The sequence below is a fragment of the Erpetoichthys calabaricus genome, chromosome 2, assembly GCF_900747795.2.
Source record: "Erpetoichthys calabaricus chromosome 2, fErpCal1.3, whole genome shotgun sequence".
NCBI classification, from domain to species: Eukaryota; Metazoa; Chordata; class Cladistia; order Polypteriformes; family Polypteridae; genus Erpetoichthys; species Erpetoichthys calabaricus.
The window spans coordinates 279,895,622-279,907,521 of NC_041395.2; the positions used below are offsets into that span (position 1 = coordinate 279,895,622).

General features: G+C 37.6%; 1 protein-coding gene across 1 annotated transcript in view; it reads left to right on the forward strand.

The window, feature by feature from the left end:
• Positions 1–387: 387 nt before the first annotated feature.
• Positions 388–11,900, forward strand: part of drgx (dorsal root ganglia homeobox) — a 14,027-nt gene continuing 2,514 nt past the window's right edge. The window contains exons 1-6 of the mRNA XM_028795616.2: positions 388–713; positions 1,079–1,186; positions 2,023–2,123; positions 3,119–3,220; positions 5,226–5,398; positions 5,500–5,612. Coding sequence (XP_028651449.1) covers positions 1,129–1,186; positions 2,023–2,123; positions 3,119–3,220; positions 5,226–5,398; positions 5,500–5,612 — 547 coding nt within the window. The 5' untranslated portion in view covers positions 388–713; positions 1,079–1,128. The remainder of the gene's footprint in view (positions 714–1,078; positions 1,187–2,022; positions 2,124–3,118; positions 3,221–5,225; positions 5,399–5,499; positions 5,613–11,900) is intronic.

The window sequence follows — 11,900 nt, forward strand, 5'->3', positions numbered from 1 at the left end:
AAGCATAAATCCGCGGACCCCTTGCTGTGAACAAAATCAAAATTTGGTTGTACGAGCGCTTGGAAAGTGAAGCCTTGTGTAAAGTGGACCCCCTAACCCATCTAATGTGCAATTATGTGTCTAGTAGTAAATTTAAAATCCAGAATCTGCGCTGATGACTTATAAAAAGAGAGAGAGCGCGAGATTTTCATATATATGGTGACTGTCCACTGGGCGTGAATGTTTATGGTTTAGGGATTTCAGTGAATTATATTTCGTCGCAGATATAGAAAATAACTGCTGCATGTGTGTTTTGAACTTGGGCTTTTGTTGGGAAATGACGTTTTAAACCACGTGAGTACTTTGGAAAACCCTGTGGACCTATCCAAGTCACTCAGAGAAGACAATGCCGAAAATAATCAGATTAAGGCCAATTATGCGTGAGATTATAAAGGCGATTGCTGAGAGGCAGAGCGTGTAGACAGATATAAAGACATCTGGCCACTTGCGGGACTGGGCTGCCCTCTCTCTCTCTCTCACTCACTCACTCACTCTCCCTCTCTCCCTGTCTCTCTCTCGCTCTCTCTCTCTCTCTCCCTCTCCCCTCACTCTCACTGTCGCTCCCGCCCGCACACACGTTAGCTCTAGTACTGCCCGTGAAACACACGCACGGTAACAGTTTACGTCTCCTCAAGACGATCGACACTGGTTGAAATCAGTCTCTACAGAAATAGGTATGAATAATTATGTTTACAGGAATGGCATGTATATTATTATGCAAAAGAGCGTTCCCGCTAGCAAAAGGAATGCTGAACTTCACTCCGACAGACACCAACGCTCTCTTCTTCACTGTTCAGGCAAGACTCGGGATTTTTTGGTGGATTCTCTTATTCCTGGAATACAAAGTTATGCCGAATTCGCAAACTTCTTAACACTAAAAAAAACGAACATTTGCGAGACAGTGCATGCCTGTCATTTGTTTTTTTTTTTTTTCTTTTGTTTTTCTTTTTATATTTCCTCGGAACTTGTACATGAAATGCAATAGCAAAAACAGCCTATCTTATTTTTTTCAAATATGTGCGTTGATTATATCTTACAGATTAAGAATCTGAGGAGCAGACTTTAAAAGTATCGACGGTCTGAGCTACAATGTTTTACTTTCATTGCCCTCCGCAGTTAGATGGGGAATGCTGCCGTAGTAATACTTGTAAGTATCAGATGCTGCAGGGTGTTTGGTGACGTGCTCCTCCTTAGGTGGGGATAAATATTCCTTTTCTTTCAGATTTTGTTATTCCTTGTCAAAAATGTGAGTACATTTGCGTTCTTTCCAAGAATCAGCACGAATATTAATAAAAAGAGTAAAAAAAAATGCGTTAAGAGTAATTCGATTCCAGTCTGACTGAATGGCTGAAACAGAGTACAACAGTTAGATCTTTAAGTTTAGTTCAAATGTATTGAGATCTTTATACGCATGACTATGTAAGCACATTTATAATCGCCCGGGAAGCCGCTTGTGTGTGTGTGTGTGTGTGTGTGTGGAGAGTTGAACTTGCAATAGATTAAATCGAATTATCAATCATTGTGTACGTGTTTTGTTCTGATATTTTTATTTCAGCCTTGGTTTTACCACCTGCCTCCCCTCTGTGGGCAAACCTCTCGCATTTAGCCTAAGGCTCTTTTCCTCTTTTGTCACAGATGTCTGGTGTCATGCTTGTAATCGACACTTAAAACACACAACACCCCTTTAAACTCTCCATTTATTTATTTGCTTGTTTATTTTTTTTTATAAATGAAAAGGCAACCATGGTTTGCTGTTCAGTAATTCGCTATTCCATAAACTGTCTCTTTATGCATGTATTAAACCATAGCTCTGTATACTATTTGTTTAAAAAAGTAAGAATAATTAAGATTTGTTTTGAAAAGTAAGATTAATAATAAACAACTCTATCTTGTTTATCAGTTTCAAGATGAACAAATAAAGGCTGGATGTACGGAATTGTTCGTTTCTGTGTTTATTTAACTTAATGCCTTATTTTTCTTTAGTAGGAACAAGTAGTTTTGGAAACCACACATCTGGGGAGTTTGATGATGGTTTTCTCCGAAGGAAACAGCGCAGGAATAGAACCACATTTACTCTGCAGCAGGTAAACAAACAAACAAACCAGCAAACAAAACTCAGTTTATAGAATTATTGAGATAATCTTGAAATCATGTCATTACTTGTCATAGTATCTATATACACACACATATATATATATATATATATATATATATATATATATATATATATATATATATATATATATATATATATATATATATCATGTCTTTGCAAAGCATTCCGTGACCCCACTATATTATTTAATAACAACTGTCTAATGTACACAGGTATACAGCATAGGCACTGCGCGAAACTGAGAGAGTTAAATAACGTGTGCACATTAAGATAACTGAAACACCGCACATCTTGGTGAATTGTTATAGTGCCCCTCCACCCAGAAGTCCTACGGAAGTTAAAGCAGAAACATTGTTGGAGTTGAATCCCCCAAATTACAAAGTATGTGTATAAAGTCGTTAATTATATTATCAAATGGATACCTACTTCAGAGCCACCCAAGTTCTACCATTTCACAGGAAGACAAAGAAGTAATAATAGTAGTAGTAGTGAGCATCGTCTATCTTTATTATTTTCTTCGTGCCAATTTAAACTCCCACTCAGTTACACTATGTTTGTAAACTTCTTTACAGATACATTGTTTTATTACATACTGATCATAACTCGTATTTCCATCGAAATAACAATCGTTCAAGATGGCTACTTTGATAAGCCACAAGAATGATTTTTCTATACCCATTTGCCTGCAGAAAAACTTCTATGATTTAGGTCGCGCCTGGGTATTATAGTGCCAGCTGTGCCATTTCCCTTTGGTTGCTTAGGCCGCGATTGGCAGCAATGGGTATAAATCAAGATCGGATGCTGTATGTATTTGTGCTGTATACCACTTCCTGAGATTTGTGATTTGTCTCCAACATGTCAAACGAAAAAAAATGCACAGTGTGGATTCATAGGTACAATTCAATGAGAACGGAGTCCTAATTGCAGACGATTATGACCTGATTATTTGTATGTCGTTTTTAGCTAGAAGCCCTGGAAGCGGTTTTTGCCCAAACTCACTATCCTGATGTTTTTACAAGAGAAGAACTGGCGATGAAAATCAACCTCACAGAAGCGCGAGTCCAGGTAAGTGCGGACATGAAGCCACCACACACACCCACGCTAAAGCTGGCAAACTTTTGACATTAGCCATGCTGAGAACTCATTGGGCCATCGAAGGTAAATGAAGACTATCTGTCATTTTCGTGATGCACTTTAATAACATCAACATAATGTGGAATATTAGATTAGGTTGATTAATCGGTCATTCATAATTAACTAGTGATAATGCTCTACACTAATTTGTCCGTGTCTCTAAGGTACCAAATTACATCAACGCACATCCATTTCCGTGCTTTGGAAAACAGCATACAATGGCCTTAAAGCTGTAGACGATGGCAAGCATTTCTTAATAATGGCCATGTTCTGCAAAAGTGCCCTTTTTTGGAGTGAAAATAACAGCCGGCAGTACTTTTCCTTTTTCGCGACTGTGAAATAATGTATGTTTTGTGTTTTCTGTGTATTGCCCGGTCACTTCTGCGGAATAGGAAGATTGAACGATTTATATTCTGAAATTATTCGGTAGCGGATTTGCTATTATAAACATGGCCAGATCTAATTAAATTCCACATGTCTTATATGTAATTTCCTGCATTCCGGATTTGCTTTTGGGTTTTGGTGTACGCGTAGATTTAATTGTAAGAAATATAATAGTTTGCCTTTTGTTCCCCTGGGTCATCTTACTATCGCTTAAAACCAATGACTGCAGAGAGATAATGGAATTCGCAGCTGTAAATTAGGGTTTGTAAACAAATTATTTCCATCTAATCGGATTACGCGATTCGTATTATTAAATCTAAACATAAATCAGTGGGAGCATGCAGGGATATTAAACTTACATTATTATTAGAAAATAAATTTTGTTTTTGTTGTAGTGTGCAGACCTTCTTTTTAAGTGTCAATTGGCTGTTGCTGCCGTAAGACCAAACTGCAAATTGAGATAAATGGGGCAATTACAGACCATTCAGAGAAAGAAGATCATGACTTCTAGCTGGAAGGTGCAAGGGTGAGATAGTATTGTGACAATTAAATTCTGAATATTATTGTTCTGCTGTAAACACTTGTCCTTTATTGTTCTGCGTATACGCTATCTATATTGGGCGAGCATTTTTTCTACCTGCATACAATGCGACGACAGGCAGGAAAGATATGTAGCCTTTATGTCCTTCTCCAATTCAAATATGATTAATGTGTTAGAAGGCACAGTCTTAATCGAATCTGATGTTGTCAAACAATCACTAAATAGGGAAATAAACGACTTCATCCAGTTTCTTTCTCAGAAGCAGAGGAACTGTCAGTGGGAAGTCATTAAAATATGATAATGAAAAATTGCTCAATTAAATGCTATTATAGCCAATGACCTTCATTCAATTAAGATACAAGAACTTAGCTGCACAGACCTCAGCATTTAAGTCTGGAAAGTTTAAATTAAACTCTTTTATTGTAATGTCCAAAGCTGGGTATACACGCGTGTTGAAAGATACTAACTTAGGAGAAGAATGCAAATTATGCATTACTTTGAAAACATAAAATAAATTGAAAGCCATTTTTAAAAACGTAAGGTTTTATTCTTAGCGATCGATTTTAAAACTGTTTAAGTCATGATATTAAAGCACTAAGACAAGTTCATTTCACGCTAAAGCGTCTCTTGTGTTCGATGAACCGAAAATACACAGAAGTATACATTCTGCAAAGATATTGTTCATAATATATTTCAGCAATGCGTGCGTGATATGTGTGTATTCATTTAAAAAAGGTAAAATAATGTTATGGATATCTATCTATCTATCTATCTATCTATCTATCTATCTATCTATCTATCTATCTATCTATCTATCTATAAAAGCGCATATTTGTGTAGATATCCATTGTTGGCTCCTACCTGCCCCCGTTGAACCTGAGATAGGCTCTGTCCCTTCATGAGCCTGAATTGGACTGAGCGGGTTTGAGTTGTCATGCCTTGTTTAGAAGTCATGCTTATAAGTGTTGCTCGATTTAAGTCGTGTGTGTTTCCTGATCCTGTTTATTTTAGGTCTGGTTTCAAAATCGGAGAGCCAAATGGAGAAAGACAGAAAGAGGCAGTTCCGATCAGGAAGGGGGCAAAGATCAGCTAAACGACGGGACACCCCCGATCAGAAATTTAAATTCTCCTTCCCCAACTGAACCGTCCAGAAACAAGAAAGAGCCCCTGGAAATACAACAGAGGTATGTCACTCAGTCATCAGCAAACGAATTCGTTTCAATGCCAGACGTGTACCCTTTCTAACTGAACTCACTTTTAGCTAACCCGATTATTTGTTTTGCAGTTTAAACAGAACCGTCGGTCCCGGAGGTCCTTTCTTCCCTTCATGCTTACCAGGATCTTTGCTGAACACGGCGACGTATGCACAGGCTTTGTCGCAGGTCGCCACTTTGAAAGGTAAGGCACAAACGTGATGTCATTGTCTCCTTAAATACTGTAGGTTTTTTTTTTTCGCATTTCTCTGAAGTTACCCTGCGGCCCTGGAGTGGCGCAGATGCAGCCAGTAATTTGTCATTTGAGTTTTTTTTTTTTTTATTTTGCTCTATGCCAAAGTATTGCAATTGCTCGGAACATCAGAAATAAAACTAGCTTCTTGCAGGTCATGCGCAATGTTCACGTTTCCATTTTTATACCGTTCACCTGTTGGAAATACTCTGAAGTTCTGTAATATTTAGCTACAATGTATTCTGTTCAGATCTAATATCCATCCATTATCCAGCCCGCTATAGCCTAACTACAAGGTCACGGGGTTCTGCTGGAGCCAATCCCAGCCAACACAGGGCGCAAGGCAGGAAACAAACCTCGGGCAGGGCGCCAGCCCACCGCAGGGCTGGATGTAACATAATATGTGTAATCTATCGATTAACATTTATAAAAATATTTCTGTTGGTAAACTTTGAGCAAAATTCGATTTTAAAGGGGTTTTTCTTTGCTATGATATAGAAAAAAACGGTCAACAGTGCACTTACAATATTTCTTAATTTACCAAAGACAAGGGTGTCTCGTATTCAGCTGTCCATTTACGAACCTGCATGCTTCATCCACTTCGGGGCTGCTGTGCGAGTCATTTTGAGGACAGAGAAATGAGGAAGACACTGATATTTGTTTTAATGACGGTGAGCACACCACCGAAGAAGGTTCTAATAAGAAAAGCAAACGAAAGTGTCAGACTTTTGACCTTCTTTCAAACATGTACGTTTTCATCTGACCACAGAGGTCAATCATCATAAAAATGCCATTATTTTTGATTATCACGCATATTATTAAGAAAGTGAAAGTTGTTTTTTTCTGTCCGATTATGTTTTAAAACATTAAGATTAGCTTCTTTTAAGAAGTAAGTGGGATGAAGAAGAAATTCAGTCTTAAGGTGATGCATATCCAAGTTCAGCAGAACTGAAATGAGATATGAGCCTTATTCTCCATTTCAGTAGCGTACATGCAATTATTTTATATTTGTATTATTTTATGTGCAGAGTACAGTTAACCAACACAAATTTAAATGAGTAAGTTGCAAAATGTACTAAAAGCTGTTATACAACTCCACAGATTTTTGTGTCTGGGCTGACGTTGGTCACATTAACCATTTACTTACTGAAGTATCCCTTTATATCAGCCAAGGCTCAGTCTATCAGACAGCTGCCTTACATTGTTTGGGTCGTAGTTCAGTACTCTGCCAAAACGCAAGCGCTCCTTTCTTTTTTAATCAATGTCTGGTCAACTGGTTTCTCTAAATTGTCCATTGTGTGTGATTGTGTGCCGCTGTCTGAGTGTGCCCAGGGATGAATTTCATTTCCAAACAGCCTTGACTTGTGCCCTCTTCCACTCAGATTGGCCCTAACTTTATGCGTCTTTGATTATTTAATTGTCATCCTTCTTGTGTATCTGGCTAAAGTCTTTTTTTCAATGCAACTTGTAAGATCTCTTCATGCAGTACAATTCTTTATATACTTTTTGTACAATGTGAACACAGGCTGGTTAAGTCACTTGTTCAGGGTCACAAATTGAGTCGGATATGCAGATTGAACTGGCAACCTAAATGGATACAAAAATGATTGGACAGATAGATGAATATCCACTTTAAATGTCCATAAAAACACATTACTGCTGGAAGCTGTGAAATCAGTAAGTGGAGAGAGACTCTTGCTCACCATCAGTAATTCTTCCTTCTCAGGAGTTTATTAGAGGATTGAAACTAGAGGCAAATTGACTCTGGATTTTAATTGAGTGTGTTGTTCTAAGGTATTTTTCTCTGGCTACCCCAGTTGTTCCCGTTGAATTTGAACTCTGAATTAGCCCAGTGTTGGGACCGTGCATGGTGGCTGCCGGGTTTGGGGTTGTTTGCCGCCTTGTGCTCGATTCTGCTCTCATGCATTCTGACCCTCAACAACTCTAAACAGGATTAAGCTGGTCAGAAAATAAATGGAAGAGGACAGATCGATGAACAGATTTTGTTGTAAAGTGTACTTTTATTAATTGTTACTCCTCTGCTCTGATGTTGATTTAGCCCTGTAATTCTCCAGCTACTTCTGTTATAGAGAACTCTTTCCTCTTGATATATCCAAACTGGCTTTGTGCAAACAGATTAGATCAATAGGCTAAGCGTGGAAAATACGCATCATAAAATGTTTCCATTCAAAGCAAACTGAGTGGTCCATGTTTTATTATGGATGCTTTTCAGAGGTGATTGGATATTCAGTACTCTGAGATATAAAACATTAATTAGTTTTTAAATGTTTAATAAATGACACACTTCAGAAATGTGTGTTGCTTGTTTAAATCAGATTCCAAATAAAATATCCATTTAAAATGAATTAAAGTTTATTGGGGGGGAAAAAAAAATATTGCAGTATGTTTCAATCAGATCAAACCGATTTTGCATGTTGCTTGGATATTTTCAAATTGAAATTGAAAGTCAGTAAAAATTTCCCCAGGATTCACATGTAAGATTATTTTAAACATCCATGGATGTTCATATTTCCGCACATTGTCACTTGTTTTGTTTCGAAATATTGATCAATTTAAGTTTTAATTGAGAGGAAAATGTTTCAAGAGAGTATTTTAAGCATTTAACTACAGAGTATTGATTAAGGCACAGAATGAGTAATTTCGTTTAGCTGTTAACAGGAATGGTGCACACAGTATAGGCTGAGTAAAGGACTGCGTTCAGTGAAAACTTTTCTCTCTCTTTTTCAAAGAGGGCAATTGTCATTAAGGCAAAGTAGTACTGTATAATCATTAAAAGGTCCATAACGGATCAGTTTATGGCCATGTTCTGCAGCTCGCTTGAATTCTGGGCTAATTAGGGCCTTTTGGTGATTAAAGAACTAAGCTGGCTATGTGAAAAGGCATGCGTGTCAAAGCAGTTGGATGGTGAGTGACTGTAGAGTCTACGGAGGACAGAGTCCACTAGGGTGAGGGAAGAGGTGGACCACAATAGCAAAAGGACATTTCAGCAGAGGTACCTGAGGAGGTTCTATTTCAGAATAAAGAGCTAAGAGAATTTAAATGGACAATGCTGGGAGGCTCCTAAAGGAGTTGACCCAAACAGGCGTTTTTTACTTCTACATTAATAGCCTACATAATAAGGAACACTGATATGTAGGAGTTTGTTGTTAATACTGCTGCCTCACCATCACAGGGATGTTGATTATTGTCTTGTCTGCTGCCTGTGAGGATTTAGCCATTTCTGCGGACATCCAGTGGCTGGGGGTTGGGATGGGGGTGCAAGGGGGGACATCTGTCCTTGGGCGCAGCATCCAGGGGCGCCGAATTGATGTTCCCCATTGCATTTTGGCAAGCAGTAGGGGGCACAAAACCTTCAGTTGTCCCCAGGCGCTGAAAACCCTAGCTACGCCTCTGCGGACATCTGTGTATATTTTCTTGATAGGCACCCTGATTCCTCTCATATTTTAAAGACACACGTACAAGCCATTATTGTATTTTTAAATGTGCACTGTTTGAATTTGAATGTGTGAATGTATCATGCGCTGGACTGGAAACACATTCACACTCTTTAAAGTAACGGTTCTAAAATGGCACTTTACTGGGTTGTCTGGTTCCTTGTAGATCCATTGCTTGACCAAGAACCATTTATCTGTGAAGGGTTCACTGCATGTAAAATTGGTTCTTTTGGCTTTGAAACATTCCTAATACAATAGAAACCTTTAACATCTATTAGGCTAACTAGAAGGATACTGACGGATTAAGAAAACCTAAACCTAGCTGGTGTGAATACATGCAGTAAGAGTCCTTTGAAAAAACACGCCGGTATTGTGCAAATCTAGAATCAACTATTTGTATTTGTTAATGGAATATCATCGATCAAAATTCCAGAACCTTAATGTGCAAGGTTCCTTTGGGAACTAAAAATGGTTCTTCTATGGCATCGCTCCGAAGAACCAACCACATTCTTAAAAGTAAAGGTGCCTGAGAGGTTCTTCGGAGCGATGCCATAGGGGAACCATTTTTGGTTCCTGAAAGACCTATCCACGTGAAGGTTCCAGAAGGGATCTTTATTTATTTAGATCCATAACAGGCTCCATACGGTCAATAACCATGAATAGATGGTAAGAGATTTGTGAAATGCCAACGAGGTCTTGATTTTAAAAGGACTGCATACAATATCATACGCTAAGTCCAGGTTTTCTTAATCTGTTAGTGGTCTGCTACATAGCCTACCATACATTAAAGATTTCATTTTTTTTTGTACATATCAGAAAGTTTTTCAAAGCAGAAAGAACCAACATAATATGCAAAGAACCCTTTCCAAAATGAAATGGTGCTTTGTCAAGCAATGGTGATTACAAGGAACTGTACAACCCAGTAAAGAACCATAAAGTGCCATTAAAGAACTGCTATTTTTAAGAGTGCAGGGTAGGTTCCTCTCTTATGACTGATGTTGTTGGCTTAGGCTGCAATGCATCACAACCACATATTTTACTAAGCAGGTCCCAAAATGGGTGAGTCGTAGCGATTGTAGGGGAGTGGGCTCTTTGTTACAACTAACTGAATTAGAAAATTTGTGTGCTTAACATTTATAAACCCTCAATTTAGTAATTACCATTATGAAAGCAGAGACATCAGGTTGCAGCTTGGTAGCATCTGCTAAAAAAGGAATAATCTGATTTTGTCAGAGTTAATAAGATAACTGGAAGCTGCAATCATTATTGGCCTAATTTTCATTACAACTTTGTTTCATAGTGACTGGGTGAAAAAAAAAAAAAAGCAATCACTGCTAAAAATGATGCCAAAGATCCTATCACAAGTACACATGTGGCAGGTGGGAATTATTACTTTGAACAAAACGCTTGTTCTTAATGCTATGTTGACAGTGAATAATACTGATAATATTATTAAAGGAATGTCAGTACTAATGTCAGGCCACAACTGTAAATATGACGCAACGTTCTGGTGCAGTAAGAAGTTGTGAAAAATTAATCAACTGAATTAATAATTTTCTAACTTGAATTTAATTGGACTTTTTTTTCACTTAATTTAATATTCCGTACCTATTAGTACTTTTGCAGAATCTGGGAATTTCAGTACCAACATTTTAGTATTGTGACCTATTATATCAATGCTTATTCAGCTTTCAGAATTGACTGTAGATGAGTTTTGGTTCAGGTTATGTGAACATGTCATTATGAGCTGGAGCTGCCTCCTGGATCCAGCGTGCTAGGATTTTAGCATCTATCCATGTACATGAGGGTTTTTCTCTGCATATTCTGGTTCTCGTCTTACATGCCCTGTGTTGGCTGGGATTGGCTCCAGCAGACCCCCGTGACCCTGTAGTTAGGATATAGTGGGTTGGATAATGGATGGATAATGGTATATTATGTTAGATGGGCAAATTTAAATTGGTCCTATTTATGTGTGGGTATTCTTTAATGAAGTGGCTTCCAGTCCATGAAGATTTCTGCCTTGTACCCTGTGCTGCCAAATTAAATCCCTGCAAGGATGCTCTAAAACAAGATTCAGCTAGTTTGACAATGTTATCACTGGTTTAGATTTGGTCAGTATATATTAGTAATGAAACAAATATATATTTTTTGAAGAAAAATGATCGCATTTTTAATATTTGAAGAGCCGTCCTTTCACTTTCCAACTCTGTTAATGTGTACTTTAAATTAATCAGAATTAGTGTAAGCATCCCTATTTCATAAGAAATGTAATGATTTGTTTCATGGGGTAGAAACAGGAGTAGTTACTCAAATATTTGAAGTGTTAAATTGTTTGCTTCAATTGAAATGTTTAAAGTCTAAATATTCTTGATTGTACTGGAAAAAAAAAATAAAAAAATTGAATCATAGTCATAATCACTAACCTTGAAATAGGCATGTGGGTTATCATTTTAAACTATGTTTAAAATTTGTCATTTTTAACTTTCTTGGAGTGGCTCTTAGATGGCTAGGACCACCTGTATAAAGAACCAAATTTCAAAAACAGTATCATATTTGTGATCTCCAGTATTAAATGATACACCATATTCCTAACTATCCCTATTTTTTCAAAGTTTTGTGAAAAACATCAACTTTGTCCCCTCATATCCTATTAAGGGGTGCACCCATGGGGTTGGTTGAGGTGACAGACACAAGTTTAAGTCCTTCTGATCATTTTTATTGTCTGGCACCAATTGGTTAACTCTTTATTATAAGGGCATACATTCCAGCACAAGATATGGTCCAA